Below are 17,821 nucleotides of genomic sequence, written 5' to 3'. Positions count from 1 at the left end.
TGTACCATACTAAACTCTATGTCCTTTTTTATATTTCTTTTTTTCTCTTGGTTTCTGAAGTTTGCCAATGGTTTAAGCTACTTTAAGGGCAGAAAAGAGGGGAGGCAGCATAAAGCCAAATGAAATTACTTTAAACATTTGCAGAAAAACTGGATAAAAATTCTTTCACAAATTTTCTTTGGCAAATAATAAATTCTGTATTTATTACCTTTTTGTTGAATAGGATCAACACAAGATTTAAGAGATGCATCTTTACATGAGTTAATGTATGAATGAAACAAAGCCAAATTCACAAAGTAAAGCATAAAAGTGGCTTTCACATTTTGCTAATAACAGCTTTATAAATGCAGATTATCCATCCTTACAAGTATGAGAGGTCTTCACCTGGGAATCAGAATCTTTCCTCATTCACATGAGAAACCGGAGTTGACTACATGTTTTTTCAGTACTTTCCCTAAAATTCATAATCATTTATTAGGTTCTATTTCCTCCTCTGTTAGCTCTCAAAGGAAATATAGCAGCAAATCACTCCCATATTTTAAGTTTTAAATTCACCAACAACTGGGTTCACTACCAACAACTACAAACACTCAATGCTTTATTAGTGTACATGTCATTACCGTAGGCTAAGCTTGTTAATAACAGAAATAAATAAAATAACTACAGTTAATCTGAACAAAGCAAATGAAAATGAGATTAAGGAGCCCTGATCAAATGAAATACTTACAACTTTCAGTTGAAAAACTGTAAAAGTTACATACATACCTAACAGCACTAGGAATGTACAATATCAATTAATGGAAAAATAAATGAGTGATTCACAGTTATAAGAAATTATTTTAATATTAGTATTTTTCCTTTTATACACAAACATTTATAACATACACTTGGTTTCTACCTCATATTAAGACAAAGTAGAATACTAAACATTACTGCATTTACCCAAACACAGCACTGACTGTGCCACAGGGAACCTGCTCCAAAATATTCAATAGGGAGGCGACAGTACTGAATGCATGGTTATGTTAACAGTTTGAAGAAAGACACATACTTCCAGAAGTATGTTAAATAAACAAATGTCAGTTCTATAAATAACAAAAATTATCAGCAAAAATGTTTAGGTTTAACCTTCCCAAATTTTCTAATGCTTTAAATATTTTAGATATATGTTGTTTGACCAGTTAGTTTGGTTAGTTTTAAACTAGCAAACCATTATCCTATGAGAAGAGCTAAACTAAACTATATAACACTGCACAAACTTCCCAAGGAAGGTAACTTGTAAAATCTAAAAAGTGATTCCAATTATTCTATTCAACATTTGAGATACTAAAAGAATCAATGACTCAAGAAACATTTTGAAATTACTCAATTTTTCTTTATCATTTCCTCTAAAACCAGTCACATAAACTTAAGATCCGGATTGCTTATGTCCTCACAGTAGGTTTATCACTAAAGTGTTCTGATCAGAAGACATAGCCTTAAGGCCTCTAATATGGAATTCTAAGCTGAAATCAAAATCCTTGGTTTGAAAACATCAAATCCAATTCCATAACATTCATGGGTAGAGCTACTAAACAAAAAATAAATCAGGGAGAAAACGTGCAGCAGCCACAGCTACAAGAGTGGAAAATAAATTCTATTTTTCCATAAAGACTCTATGAAAATATAAAGCCCAAAATGAGCGACAACAGAAGTCCACATATAAATGTTGTTTAAAAATAGAATGTTTTCCAAAGCTTCTTATGAGATGTCAATGTATAGTCATAGTCTGAGTTAAGACCTTCTAAATCAAGGTTAAGCCATACATAACTATGCTGATTTACATACCTTCAACAATGTTCAACCGATACACATAATTTACAAACATCCACAGCAATTCTTAATGCCCCATCAGATCACCTCTCAATAATGGATGTTTATCATTTTATAGTTTTGCTACTTTAAATACCAAGAAGCCTTTTCAGAGGAAGAGTTCTACCTCTTCCCACGATCCCCTAAAGAGTAGGTAACAAAATATAAAACTAAACAAGATTTATGTTTGATAAACTAACATATAAAATTACCACTGCAATATTCATAGTGACTGCTTATAAACATAACAGTCATCATAAAGCCTATAAAGTATATCCTCAGTTTTATAAAAGAAACGCAGATTGTCTCAAGGTAAAAAATACAGTGCAGACTGCTAAAAAGCTCTTCGTTGCATTAGGAGGTGCAATAATGAGGAAAACTTCAGAAAACATGAACATGTTCCCCGAACTTTAACTTTAACATCAGTTAAGCATGAACTGCACTGCAGCAGCAGGATGCTTTTTAGTGGCTGGCAATATAAAGCTAATGTTAAGAAAGAAAAATGGCAGAACGTGTGAGCAACAAATGATGTAACCAAATTATTGCAAATGGAGATTAGCAATAAGAAGTGAGGAAGGTGAACGTCCACTCCACTCTGTTAAGATGCCATCTTTAAATATTAAGTTCTTTGCAGGAAGTGGGACTCCCATGTCAGCACAGGAAGACTGTGAAAGCAAACTTGGAAAACTGGCCTCAGTGTGAATATCCAGTGTTGAAGCACCTTCCTAAAAGATCAAGAAACAAGAGAAAAAAAATTCTATTCAACACTTTACCAAACCACTTAATGTAGCTAATGAGAAATAGAGACCCTGATTACCTAAGAAATGTTTATGGAATGGCAAAGCACTATAGGAGATGCAAAGTTGTACCTCACAAACCCAAAATAATCAATGATAGGTATTAACGTGCAGAAATGACTAATACACTCAGATGATGACAAGTGCTTTGAAATAAACAGAAATAACACGCTATGAGAATATGGGGTGAGAAAAAGTTAATTCTTAGACAAAAACCCTCACACAACATTAAGCAACAGAACAATCCATCCACTCCCAGGGCTCTCAGATTCACACATTCAGCAGACTTCTCTCCAGAACTCCAGGCTCAAACCTCCACCTATCCAACATCTGTTCTTGGATGTTTCACCATAAATTCCACACTTAGCATGTCCATAAGCAAACTCTCAAATTTTCCCCCACTGGTTCCTCCCCAGCCTCCCCTACTCAAACTAGTCAAGAAATAGGAAAATTATTCTTTATCCTTCCCTTCCTCATCACAGCCTCAATCCTTCCTCACATTTAATCACCAAGTTCCATCAGTCTCCCTCCAACGTGTATCCCAAATGAGTTTACTTGACTCACTCACCATAGCCACCACCGTAGTCTAGGCCAGTGGTCTCCAAAGTGGGGTACTCACTCCAAAGTGGAGTGCAGTACCATGAAAATTTTTAAAATCCTGTATCTACTTATTGCATCTGATAAAATTCCTGGTTTTGTGTATCCTTTATAATATACATAATTTATTACATTATTACATGTTTAACAGTATATACATGTAATAAACAAACCTTTATTATGGATACATGCAAATTTTTTTAAAACTAAAAGGGTGTTCGGCCACCAACATCTCTTACTTGGGCTATTAGAGCAGTCTCCGAACTTACCTTGTTTCTGTGCTTGTCTGTTTTTAATCTATTCTCTAAACAGTAACTAATCTTTTAAAAGAGTCAATTAAGAATAATGTCATTCTCTGTTAAAAGTCTTTAACAGTTTCTCTTTGCACTCAGCATAAAATACATATTCTTTAACATACTCTAGAAGGCTCTCCGTTCTTCTTCAACCTCACCTCTTCCCATCATCCCTCTTTCACGAGGCTTCTGCCACACTGGCCTTCTCGTTTCCTTGCAGGCCGAGTGCCTTCCTGACACAGGACTTTTGCACCTACTAACCTCGGCCTGGAATACTCTTTCCCATCCTTTAGGTTTCAGCTTATGCATCATCTCTATGTATTTAAATTAGGTCTACCTTTGGATTCCATCAGATTTGAAGGAGCCTGGCTCCTTCAAAGCACTTACTGAAATCTGTAATTGCTTCACATATTTCGATGTTTACTCGACTATGGTCTCATACAACACTTAAGCTCCATTAGTGTCTTAGACATCATTGTTTCCCCAGCACCTGGTAAAGGGTCTGGCATAGAGTCGACTCAATCATTTATTGAAAGAATGAATGAAACCAAACTCCAAAATACTGATTTCATAATGTTAGAACAGATATACCAAACAAAAGTATTCCATTCTAAAAGTTTATCTACAAATCAAGTCTAGAGTATCCTTTCTTTCCTTGGGGGGAAGATAAAAGGTCTAGAGCACTGGCATTCACTACCATAACAGACAACCCCCCTCAGCAATGGAGAATCACTGCAGTTATTAATGGAAGTGTACTGACCCAAGAACCAGCACCTAGCACGGTGCATGGCCCATGGTAGATGCTTAACACATTTCCGTTTAATGAAGCACCAGCACAGAACAAACAGTCCAAGCTTCCTAAACACCTGGCCTGTGAAATCATGTATAAGTCAGTTAACTTCCTGAATTTCAGCATCTCTGTTTATAAATTAAAATGCATAAATAAGCATGAAATAATGCTTATTTCATGTCTTACTGCTGTGGAGACTCAGAACAAACATGGAAGTGTTTTGCATACTATAAAAGCCCTATGCAAATACCATTTGGATTTTTTTTGGTTTTTGTTACCTGGAATGAGTGAACAAAGTTAAGGACTTGTAGAGACAGTTTTCTACTGGAATGTAAGAGGTTCTGAAGGCTGAAAAAGAGGGGAAAAGTTTAAAAAAAATATGACAAGAACTAATATCTCACAAGAGTTTAATTTTAACAATTTAAACACATTTATATATGTATATACATCTTGGTTAATTACATACAAATTTTTTAAAAACAATTTCAATGGTTCCCGTTAATGAAATTTCTGCTTCTTTTAATAATACAGAGTAACAGTGCATAAAAAGACCATTTTGAAATAAAACATCATGCATAACCAAAAGTGGAAAATTATTGTTGAAAGTTTAAGCTACTACCAAATATAAATGTTAAATACAAGAAAACTTCTAAAATAAAAATTTAGGTACAGGGCTTCCCTGGTGGCGCAGTGGTTAGGAGTCCGCCTGCCGATGCAGGGGACACGGGTTCATGCCCCGGTCTGGGAAGATCCCACATGCTGTGGAGCAGCTAGGCCCATGAGCCATGGCCGCTGAGCCTGCGCATCCAGAGCCTGTGCTCCGCAACGAGAGAGGCCACAACAGTGAGAGGCCCACGTACCGCAAAAAAAAAAAAAAAAAAAAAAATTTAGGTACACATTTTTCAAATATGTAAATTGCTAACAATTAATTATAGTGGCAATCATTAAAACTATATAGTATTTCTTTTTTTATTCATGTATGCTATTTTATTTTCAGGATAGCTATTAAAATTATTTGTCAGTTAAGTACTTTTAATTTTCTGATATAAGCTACATTGAGCCAATTAAATTAATTATTTATTATCCAACTTTGTTTTCCTAAATAAAGATGTCAAGATCTGTGGATATCATCTCTACAAGCCACCCACCATGACAATCAGATTCAATGATATTCTTTTTGGCTAAACCAGACAGTCTCAGAACCTTTACAACGCTGACTCTAAGCAGCCATTCCCAATGGATCAGAGTTGGCATATGAGATAAAACCTACATGTCATTTCTGATAATATGTGCTCATTTTAGAAAATGTGGAAACTGAAGAAAATTTAGAAAGTCAGCCATAATTCCATTATTGGAGATAATCACTATTAACATAACTTGAGTGTATGTTAAGAAAGAGAATTTCTATTGATATTTACATATTAAAAAAAACTAGGTTCAGGGCTTCCCTGGTGGCGCAGTGGTTGAGAGTCTGCCTGCCGTTGCACGGGACATGGGTTCGTGCCCCGGTCCGGGAAGATCCCACATGCCGCGGAGCGGCTGGGCCCATGAGCCATGGCCGCTGGGCCTGCGCATCTGGAGACTGTGCTCCGCAACGGGAGAGGCCACAACAGTGAGAGGCCCGCGTAACGCAAAAAAAAAAAACTAGGTTCATACAGTCATATAAGCATGCCCATTCTAACTGTACTCTTGCCCAATCTGGGTAACTAAGTAAATATAATTAACCAAAACATGTGTCCAAAAGACTTGCATGTGCCTAATTTCTGAGACACTGAACTTTAATTTTTTTTTTTTTTTGCGGTACGCGGGCCTCTCACTGTTGTGGCCTCTCCCGTTGCGGAGCAACAGGCTCCGGACGCGCAGGCTCAGTGGCCATGGCTCACGGGCCCAGCCGCTCCGCGGCATGTGGGATCCTCCCACACCGGGGCACGAACCCGTGTCCCCTGCATCGGCAGGCGGACTCTCAACCACTGCGCCACCAGGGAAGCCCTGAACTTTAATTTTAAATTACATAGCAAACCCTTAAACTAGCCATTTTTATTCAATCAACAAATAAACACAAGGCAAGTACTATGATCATGTGTGAAATAAGACAATGTATGACATAGCAACTAATACTGAGAGCTTAAGAAGTCTCAGATGAAAAGATGACAACAAACATAAACCCTCACCTCTCTCTTCTGCAAAGGCCATGTGTAGCAATTTTTCTGCACACTTTCTGGTTTAATTCAGAACTAAACAGTGGAATTCCAAAGCACAGCTCGAGAGGAACCCAATCTGCCTCTGTTGTGGCAACTACAAAAGGATATATAAAGTTATTAATCATATATATATTTATATATATTATGACCAACCAGGGTTTCTTAACTGAGCTCCAGAGATTTTCATAGATTCTTCCCACCCCCCACTGACATCCACCAAAGGGCTTAGCAGGGGAGAAGACTCAGAGAGGGGATCAGTGGATCTCTGAAACAGGAAAGAATGTTTTTTGAGTATGTACATGCTTCTGGGAAGAAGGCCTACAGCTTTCAACAGATGCTCAAAGTGGTCTTTTACCAAAAAAAAAAAAAAAAAAAAAAAAAAAAAAGTAGTGCAGGACATCTACAAGATGAGAGAATCAACACAGGAAAAATAAAACATTTTTATTCTCAGATCATAGTTTTATAATATTTTAACTAACTTTATTATTCTAAATATATAAAATTCTTTCCTAGAAAATACTTTTGAAAAAGTCCATTATAATAAGAGCAGACAAACGATATCCAAGTGACTTAACAAAAGAGTCAAACCTCAGAAATTAGTCCAAGATTGCAAATAATTTTTAAAGCCTTACCAGAGTTTTGCTTTGCGGCTGAATCTATAGTTGCTTCCTCAATGACCATTTCAAATGACTCTGTACTCCCATTTACATCTGAGCCAGAAGCCAAATCAGGTTCTCCTTATAATTAAAGGGCATACACAATATTAGGATTCTAGTAGTTGGCACAGGTTGTCAATAAGTCAGTCCTAACATAAAAGAAGACTTCAGGCAACAGAAATGACAACGGAAAACAATGAACAGTCTTTAGCCTAAAGCAGTAGTTCTTAAAATGTTCTTAAAGAAACATTTAGCAATGTTCGAAGACATGGTTTGGTTGCCATGAATGGGGACAGGGATGCTACTGATGTCTAGAGATCCTAAACATCCAACAGTGCACAGGACAGCCCCCCACAACAAGGAATTATCCAGCTCCAAACATAAATAGTACTGAGCTTGTAAAGCCCTGACCTAAAAAAAAAAAGGATTAAAAAGGCAGAACACAAGTTTAGACCTTTTAGAGAATTACTAAAGTCATTTCTATCCCCATAGAAACATGCAGTCTGATTACATCATTCCTTCTCAAAATATTTTTTTTTGACTCCCTGTATCTTTCAGCATGAAAGATCCTCCAAGATCTTCTAGATCTCATTTATTACTTCTCTACTCTCATCTACTACTGCCCAACAAACTCTTTCTTTCAGCCAAGATGAGCTACTCTATTGCCTGGTTCCCTCTGCCTAAAGGTTGCTACCCTCTAAATAAACAACAATCATCTGTGTGTAGCGAACTCCTCACTTTTCAAAATTTAGTTCAAACTTTACCTTCTCTAAGAGGCCTCTCTGATAGCTCAACTGGGCTGGGATATGCCTTCTCTGTCCTACTTTAGCACTTCAAGAAGCAGACCCCCGTATCTCAGTCTTTTAACACTACACAGTAGGCTGATTCACTTGCTTGTCTCTCCTTCCAGGTCTTTATTCCCTAGGACTTAAAACAGAAATATCTCCAACACCTAAGGAGGTATTTTGTAAATGTTTATAGAATGAATGAAATAAAACATGACAGCTACAGTAGACATTCATTGAAATGACTGCCTAACCCACAGCCCTCTTCTCTAAAAATGCTCCTGTGATACCTGGCAGTCAACTGTTGAAAGTTACCCAACTCCTCTGGCCAAAGGTAAATGGACCAGGAGTGGATACTAATTCAATCCACTGAATGGCTAGCAATCAATCATATTTTCTCAGGATTTCAAACTAAGAGGCTCAGCGAATATAGTCAATCAATGATAGAGACTTGAATTAAAAGGTTCCCTAGAGTCGTGGACCAGAGGTGACATCATGGCAACCAAAGCCACATACAAGCCAAAATTATGCCAGAACAGAAACAATCAGTAACTATGAGAAGGTGATTTGAAAATGAATTTTTAAATTAGAAAGAAAAAGGTATCTAAGGAAAATTAGCTGTTGTCAATATGCAGGACAGGCTGGAGACAGAAAGAAGAGAATGGGGCCAGGAAGGCTAAGCAGGAAACGGTCACAATAAAACATGTATAAAGTATCAAAACTCAGACTAGAATGGCAGTCACAGAGAATTAAAGAGAAGGGGAAAGAAATGGATATAAGAGACATTTCTAAAGACTAATTCACAGAACTTGGAAACTAACTGGGTTGAGTAGGAAAGGAGAAGGTGAGATAAAGATATGATTTTTAAGGCCTGCATAACAAGACAATGGTGCCTTGATAGAAAGAGGAAAGCTGAAAGGGAAAAACTACTCATTCTAGTTTGAAAACAATTTTACAAAGAGACTAAAGTTTTGAAACCATCACCCCATACAGGAACTTAATTTAAAGCCTATAAACATAAATACGACAGTAAAGGGCTAAAACCCAATAACCATTCTGTATTCCAACCCCAGGTCATCACTTCTTTACTTATGCTCTTAGTATTTTCTCCATTTGAACAACTGATATTTGTCCCAATGATGTCACAGAATATTTTCTCATCTTTCAGTGGAAAAACATTAAGTATTAAATAAGTCAACATCCCCACAAAGGTACCCATGCTTTTTAAATATTAAGCTTGTGATAAACTCAGTACCAATTATCTTAGTTCAAAGAACCCAGCTAGTAGCTAACCTCTCTCATCAGAAGCATCACTGAGTTTTCTGTTTGCAAGTTGGCTAGAAGCATTCAACATGGTGACATATCCACAAAAATGCTGCAAGTCCACTTTGTTCCTTAACATCTGCAATGCTTTATGAACACCCATATTGACATGCGTAAACTCTAAGAACAAAGAGTTGACATCACATTATAAGTAAATAGTTTTACAACAAAACACCAAAAACTTAAATATACTTTCCTTTTATTAAACAATTCTTAGAACTACTTTTATATTTTATCAAGATTGATTCCAATGAAGGAGTATCTCTGGATGAAAAAGGATGCTGTACACATACAACATATTTACAGACTTCAGAAGGCAACTGATGTAGCAAAACAACTGACCTGCTAAGTAATCAAATAGGGCCAGTCAGTGGCAAATTCTCTAGGCTTCTCTTTGTAGTTCTATTCTGCCTCAAATACTTACTTAGTGGGTTTCTACCAGGAAATGCATTAAATACACATTTTTTTTAATTTAAGAAAAGTAAAAAGTATTCTTATTGAAACTAAAGCTAACTAAGTACTTGAAATTATATCCCTAATAAATTATTTAAATATCAGCTCATTCTCACAAATATGTGAACTTACAAAAGAGAAAGATGCTCTATAACCAAATATGAATATTCCTCTTTTTTAGAATTCGCACAGTAATCTCCAAAGGCAAGAGATTTCTTAATCAGTTCTTGAGATTTTGTGATTTTTAAGATCCTGCTGTCACTATCCTGTATCTTCTGGTGAACAATAAATTTTTCCATAGAATTTATAAAGTATCAGAGAATTAACTAGTGAAGTTTAGTTGCAGAGAAATACTTATTTCTGAATAGGGGCTATTTTTTGGAAGAGAAAACTCTCTTCTTCAAATTTTGTACACATTTATTCACAACAGCCAAAAGAGAGCATTTAATTTCAAATGTGAGCCTTTTGCAGCCTAGCCATGTGGAAAAGAAAAAATACTTATAAAAATCTTCTTCCAAAAAAAAAAAAAAAAAATCTTCTTCCTTTTCCCTGCTTTGGGCAAGGAGGGGCATTGGTGACTAACATTTTAGAAGAAAAGTTCTTATATGAATTAAGTTAAATTACTTGAACGATTCCCTTCTCTCTAAAATTCCAAGCAATATTCTAAGAACAAGAAAAATAGATTAGAGAATGAAAGTTTTGCATGGAGCAGGAAACATAAGTGCTATATAAATATACGTAAGTTTTAATCAGAGAGTATTTTTCTTTTGAATATACATACTTTCTTAATATTCAAAAGAGGAAAGGTGTATTTAAACAAAAGGAAGAATGATTTTGCGTTTATAGAAATTCTCCAGGCATCTTTCATCAAATGTATTGTAGCTCACAATTCTAAAAAGAGATAACATTAAACAGGCTTTTCACCCTTGATTCGAACCCGCTAAATTTAGCTCAGACTTTGCTATTCACTCAAGTCCTCTCTAATAGGAAAAATAAAATGTAAAAAAATTTTAATTAATTAATTAAAAAGTAAATTAGTGTTTTCTCATTTTCTCTACACAATGACTCTAGATTTGGGGCTTCTAATACTATAGCACAAACTTAAATCAAAACACACTGACCATTAGTAAAAGTTTTTTCAAAAAAACTTGTTACTGTAAAAAAAAAATGCTGAAACAAGAAATACATGCAAGTTCTCTGTAAACTGTAAGTTAGTATACAAATGTTCATTAGTGTCCATAAAAGCTCCTGGAAAAAACCAGTATGTAACACTGGGGGGAAAAAAAATCAACTTTCTAAGCGTAAAATCTTCCCTATGACTTGTCTTCTCCCCCAACCTCCAAATAAATAAACAATAAATGGAAACTAAAAGGCCAAACATACAGAAAACCTAGTCTTCCATCTACGTAGCTATACCTACTTAGTCTCTTCATCTCCAAGACAGACTAGTATTCCTTCTAGGCCTAGGTCCTAAATGAGTCTTATTCTATTAGTTCTTTGTAGGAACAGGCACATTACAGAAAACTACCTTTTGCCAATACTCTTTAAAAGCAGAATAGTTTTAAGACCCTAGAACTTAAAAATCTTAAGAATTTACTTCCTGCTATGTTTCCACCAAATTGTGGACAAGATTAATCATAAAGAAGTCAAATGGATACAACTCAAAATTCAGGTACCTCCTCGTAGTTCTGTCTCATCAAATGGGAAAGGTATGTGGACAGTTTCTCCTATCCCATGCAAACCATGTCCCTAAACACGAAAAAACACAAGTTGAAAGGTATATGCGAAACCTGTATTTCCAATAGTAGACACACAAACGATAAACAAGACTGTGCCTCGTGATGGTGTATTCCACATTAATACTCCATCAAAATGCTCTCAACAATTTTCTATTTTTCTCCAGCAAGTAAAGACAATCTGAAGTCTATATTAACCTATTAAGGCAATGTGTATCAAATTGAGTGTATGGGCTAATGAAAAAACAGGTAAATCTGGTGTCAGCCAAGTGAAGCCTTAATGAGATCAAGTGCACTCACACAAGGGTCAGCTGCAGCGCTGAGAGAGAAAAGTGGTGGAGGATCCCCATGATAACCTGGCATGCCATGGATTAGGAATGTAAATCTCAAAACCCTGCACTGAATGACACATACTGAAAATTACTTGCTGCAACATCATAATTATATACGATTGGAAACAACCAAAATGCCTGTCAGTAGGGGACTGATTAAATAAATTAATGTATGTATTTTCAATGCAGCTGCAAAAAAGAGCAAGCTCTCTACAAAGTGAAATGGAAAGTTCCAACTGCTAAGTGGAAAAAGCATGGGGCATCTCAGTGTGTAACCGCTTGCACATGCATAAAGAAATTCTAGGGGCTTCCCTGGTGGCACAGTGGTTGAGAGTCCGCCTGCAGATTTGTGGGCCATTCCGGGAAGATCCCACATGCCGCGGAGCGGCTGGGCCCGTGAGCCATGGCCGCTGAGCCTGCACGTCCGGAGCCTGTGCTCCGCAACGGGAGAGGCCACAACAGTAAGAGGCCCGCATACCACACACACACACACACACAAAAAGAAATTCTAGAAGGGTACAGCAAAAACTAATGCGGTTGTCTGATTTGGAGGAGAGTTAGGGAGTGGGCACTGGGTAGAGTGTTAGAAGGGCAGTGATACTTTTCTCTGTGCATCTTTTAATAGTGTTTTATTTTTGAATCATGTGAATTTACTATCAAAAGTTAAATTGAAAGAAATCTATGAGTCTAACCACGCCAGTCCCACATTACAAATAATAATTTACTTTCACCCATCACACTCAACTAATGTTGTTCATTTAAATTTTGTTAGTCTTTCATATTTAATTCCTAAATTCACTTTGGCTTTGCAGTTGTGTAAAAATGATAAGCATGAGGAATTTATGTTTACATGTATTTCAAATCGTTATAATAGAAAATTTAACACTGGGGATCTATACATTTTTTCCCTTTAAAAGAGACCCATACCTTATTCAAATTCAAGATACCGTGACATAAAAGAAAAAAAATAATTTCAGGGAAAAAAATCACATTCATTTATTTGGTTCATATAACAACTTGAATATATTTCTGACATCTTGCTTCTATTCCACTGATACATTTATGATTTCAACCCTAAACAAGATGGCTATTATAAAAGCATGGTTTTAATCAAAATCTTAATTTTGTTGTGTTTTAAGTTCCAGCAAGGTGAATTTTTCCATAAAAATTAATAAAAGAGGCATTCTTTTTTAGCAAAGGCAGAACTCCTTAACGACACTTTAAAACTCCTCTTACTCTTCTCCCACCACCACAGCGAACATTTTTTGAGATCTTCCGACGTGCTAAACAATGGTCTAAAGCATTTTTACGTAGATCATCCATTTCAGTCATTTTTCAACAATCGTATAAAGATAAGAACTGTTACCATCTCCGATTTGCAGGTGAAGTCACTGAAGTTCAAGGAGGTTATTTAACTTGCCCAACATTGCCAATAAGTGATGGAATCAAGATGTGAATTCAGGCAGACTGACCCTTCAGTCCATGTCTAACCCACTCTACTGTGTATCTCCCCTCATCCCTACTTCATGTCTGCCCTGGCTGGCTAATGCATCATCTCACGGTTTCTACTACCATCCACATGCTGATGCTGACACTCAAGTCAATCTCTCCTGTTCAAGCTCTCATTTGAATTTCAGAATAATTTCAATTACCTCCTAAATATCTCCACCACCCAAATGTCCCACAGGCCCAAAACACACCACCTCATCTGCCCCCATAAACTGGCTCTGTGTGATATCATCATTCTTCCACTTTCAAAAGCCAAGTACCTCAGGAATCATTCTTCTTCTTCCCACAGCCATCTCAGACATCTGATCAATTCTATTTATTTTATATTTGTAATAATTCTTCCTTTTCATTCTTATTACCACTTCCGTGACCTAGGCTGTCCTCATCTCTTATCTGGTCTCCAACACTGAATCCTAATCCTGTCTTCTCCCACCCAGCCATTCTCAACAGTCTTCAGGCTGATCTTCCAAATCAAAACTGACCATGTTTATCCCCTGCTCAGCACCCTTTACTGGCTGCCATCAATCTAAAGGGGAAAGTCTAAGCACTACATTGGGACAGTTAAGGTCCACTGCCCTCCAGGGCCTGCCTACTTCTCCAGACTCATCTCTGACCACCATCCCATCATACTTCAGCTCACCCCTCAAAATTACATAACAGCTTACAGGCCCTAGCACATGCTCCCACTTCGTATTCCTATTCATTTATTCAACAAACACTCACTGAGCAACCTCTACGAGTCAGGCACTATTTTTGGGCACCAGGGAAATAGTTATGAAGAAAAAGAAAAAAAATCTCTACCCAGAGATTTATTCATGCTGACCCCTCTGCCTGGCCTCGCTCTCCTCTAAATGAGCCTTTTCTATTTAGCCTGGGTCTCATTTTCTCTCAGGAGCTTTCCCTAAGCCTTTGTCCTTGTTCCAAGGCTAGAAAGATACTTCTCTTTAATGCTTGCACTGTGTAACTCTCTTTAGCGCTCAGCAAAAAAATGGAAGTGACTGCTTATGCAACTTTTCCCACCAGACTTTAAGTTTCTTGAAGACAGGGACATCTTATTTGTATATGCACATTAATTAGTACAGAATTACTAATTCTGTAAGGCAAGTACAATTGTTAGTTCAATGAATTAATGAAATCTTTACAAAGAGCCTATTACATACCAGAAAGTGTGCTACACACTTCATACACACCTTCTCATTTCATTCTCTCAACAATCCTAAGGCTAAAAATGCTTACCTTGGCATTAGCTGTCACTATCATTTTTTGTTGTTACACAGTAGATATTACCACCTCCATTTTGCAGATGGGAAACTAAGTATAAGAGGAGTATCTCTAAAATGTTACACACCACTTCACACCTGCTGGGGTGGCTATAATAAAATAATCAGATAATACCAAGTGCTGGAAGGACTGTAAAATGGTGCAGTTCCTTAAATAGTTAAACAGAGTTACCATATGACTCAGCATTTCCACTCCTAGGGATACACTCAAAAGTAATGACAACATGTCCACACAAAAACCTGTACATAAATGTTTATAACAGTGATTATTATTATTTGTAATAGCCAAAAGGTAGAAGCAATCAACTGATGAACAGATAAACAAAATGCACTTCGTCGTACAAGGGGATATTATTTGGCCATAAAAAGGAATGCAGTACTCACGCTACATGATGAACCTTGACAACAGGAAAGAAGCCAGTCACAAAAGACTACATATTATATGATTCCATGTATCTGAAATGCCCCAAGCAGGCATTCTAGGGAGACAGCAAGTACATTAGTCTTGCTGGGGCAGTGGGGGTGGGGGTGGGGGGTGGGGGTGTGTGAAAGTGGAATAGGGGAGTGAGAACTAAAGGTCCAGGAAAATGTTGTAAAATTGAGTGTGGTGCTGACTGTAGACATCTGTGAATACTCTAAAACCACTGAATCACTGAATTCAATTGGGGAATATGATATGTGAACTGCATCTCTATTCTAAGGCTACTATTAAAAAAAAATAGGGCCACACAGGTAGCAAAAGATGAGGCTGAAACTCAAGGTTGGGTCTAACTTCAAAGCCTTTGCTGTTTCCACCACTCCCAAGCTGCTAGACAAAGGCCAGGACTAAAACGCAGATCTCTGTTTCCTTACATTTCAGTTTTACAAATGTCAAATTACTGATGTCTGATTGCGACTCAGCAGAAAGCTAGACAAATTATGATCTTTAAAATAAAAATCCCAAACTGACTGTTTCAAATAAGGTAACTGTACCTGAATCAAAACCGCCGAATGTGTTAGGGCATCGTTCAACATCGTGAGCACATTTGATGTAGGAACAACCCCAGGATCATGACCCCAAGAAGTTATTAGTAATCGATCATAACCCTATGGGAAAGAAATAAATAAAACACAGCATAGTATTTAGAAACAAACAAAAAAAAATTAAGAAAGTTATCTATAATACTGCTTACCAGTTTCTATCCTCCTTAAAAATGATTTTTAAAAAAACCTCATTCAACATACCTGGAATATATCTGGCAGTTTTCGAAGTCTTGTACCTTTGGACAGCAAAAGAGACGGTGGTCCTTGCCTGGTGATGTGGTAAATGTACAGTTTAAACCAGACAGAACTGACTTCTGGGATAGCTGGTCCAATATGCTAAAATCATAAAACAGGTAAGAAAAAGTTGTAAATACTTATCTAAAGAAGCCAAATTTCACAAATGACCAAGTATATTCTTAAAGCTAATGCCTCATGTAAGTGTTAACTGCTATTATCCTCATGAAGATAAATTTTAAAGGATCCATTCAAACAGTTTCAAACTTACACTGGAATTGAGAAAGCATGGCTTATCACTGCAATTAAGAGAATGGACTCAGGCCAGTAGACGGCCTAAGTCTGAATCTTGGCTTCATCCCCTCAGCCCTATCACCTAAGGTTACTTAAGCGCTCTTGTGCCTCATTTTGCTCATCTGTAAGATGGCATAAAAATAATTAAAAAAAACCTTATCTCTTAAGGACATTGTTAAAGGTTTAAAATAGTACCTGGCAGCACATAACAAGCTCTATATCAAAGTGTTAGTTATTACAATCATTAATAATTTTTCTCAAAAGGGACTATGTATCCTTCCATCCATCTTACCATTCATCCATTCATTCAGTTCATGGATTCCTACCATGACCAGAGGCTGTGTTAAAGAACAGAAGGAAGTGTGTGTGTGTGTGTGTGTGTGTGTGTGTGTGTGCGCACGTGCGCGCGCGTGTTTGGGGGTGGGCCGCAAATCTACAATCACTCCTGCTTAACAGAGGACAAAACTGGGGTAAGGGGGGAGTGGGCACACTGAGGCAGCTAGATCAGCACAGGCAACAAAATCATCCTGGTACAAGAATCCCTTCCTTTCTTCTACACCATTAAACCTAGCACATCTAGGAAACCAGGAAGGATGTAGCACTGAAGAACAGAGCACAAAGCTCACTCTTTGAAAATGGTACATGTCACAGTGGCCTTGCTAAGTATACAAACAAATGCAACTGATCAATTTTTAAAAAGTAAAAGACCAGCAATCATTTTCACGATTTTACAGATTAAACTAGAGTTCTAGCTTTCAAGCATCATCTTTTCTTTTCAGCTTATTTAGCATCACAGCCCCACTTCCAAAATATTTCATTTTTCCTAATTAAATTTATCTTATCCCTCAAGGTAATCCAGGTTTCCTTCTCAGAGCAGCCAAAAACATTTTCTTTAAAATCCTGCATTCAAGAAGAAAATTTTAACTGAATGTGTCACTAGTTACTAGATAATACATATATAAAAAGTACCAATTATACCTCACAAACTGAACATAACATCTTACAACAGCAAAAAATACAAAACTGCTTTCTGAGTTGATGATGTTAATATCTGGTTATCTACAAATTGAGAATTAATACAATAAGACTGATAAACCTCTCCTTCAAGTCGCCATGAGGAAGGATGAAATGGCAGCAGAGTGAGCTTCCCAGTGAGTCTTTACCTGAGGGGTGCAGCTGCTGACAGGCCGGATTTCATTGGTGAGAGGAGCCATGGAAACAAGCAGTGTGTAATTTTTGTTTAGAACTCTGCTGCAAGTTGCAGGGTCCAACCCAAGAAGGCTTTCACAGCGCAAGAGATCCAGAGGAAAACCTGAATTATGATCAACCACATACATAGAATGAAAGACTGACAATGTGAAAAAAAAGAGTCTAAGATGAAACACTGATACCTGCCTTGAGATTTAAATTTTTTTAATAAGGTAGAATATCTCTATTAAAAAGCACTTTAGGGCTTCCCTGGTGGCGCAGTGGTTGAGAGTCCGCCTGCCGATGAAGGGGACACGGGTTCGTGCCCCGGTCTGGGAGGATCCCACATGCCGTGGAGCAGCTGGGCCCGTGGGCCATGGCCGCTGAGCCTGCGTGTCCGGAGCCTGTGCTCCGCGGCGGGAGAAGCCGCAGCAGTGAGAGGCCCGCGTACCGGGAAAAAATAAATAAATAAATAAATA

General features: G+C 37.3%; 1 protein-coding gene across 1 annotated transcript in view; it reads right to left on the bottom strand.

Annotated features, from left to right (window-relative positions):
- FAM91A1 (family with sequence similarity 91 member A1) overlaps positions 1-17,821 on the bottom strand; it is a 46,658-nt gene that overhangs the window by 3,293 nt on the left and 25,544 nt on the right. The window contains 8 exon segments of the mRNA XM_032610334.1: positions 4,607-4,676; positions 6,500-6,623; positions 7,162-7,266; positions 9,264-9,413; positions 11,423-11,495; positions 15,576-15,689; positions 15,828-15,962; positions 17,318-17,466. Coding sequence (XP_032466225.1) covers positions 4,607-4,676; positions 6,500-6,623; positions 7,162-7,266; positions 9,264-9,413; positions 11,423-11,495; positions 15,576-15,689; positions 15,828-15,962; positions 17,318-17,466 — 920 coding nt within the window.

Source organism: Phocoena sinus, chromosome 17 (genome assembly GCF_008692025.1).
Source record: "Phocoena sinus isolate mPhoSin1 chromosome 17, mPhoSin1.pri, whole genome shotgun sequence".
NCBI classification, from domain to species: Eukaryota; Metazoa; Chordata; class Mammalia; order Artiodactyla; family Phocoenidae; genus Phocoena; species Phocoena sinus.
This window is presented reverse-complemented; position numbering and strand designations above follow the sequence as displayed.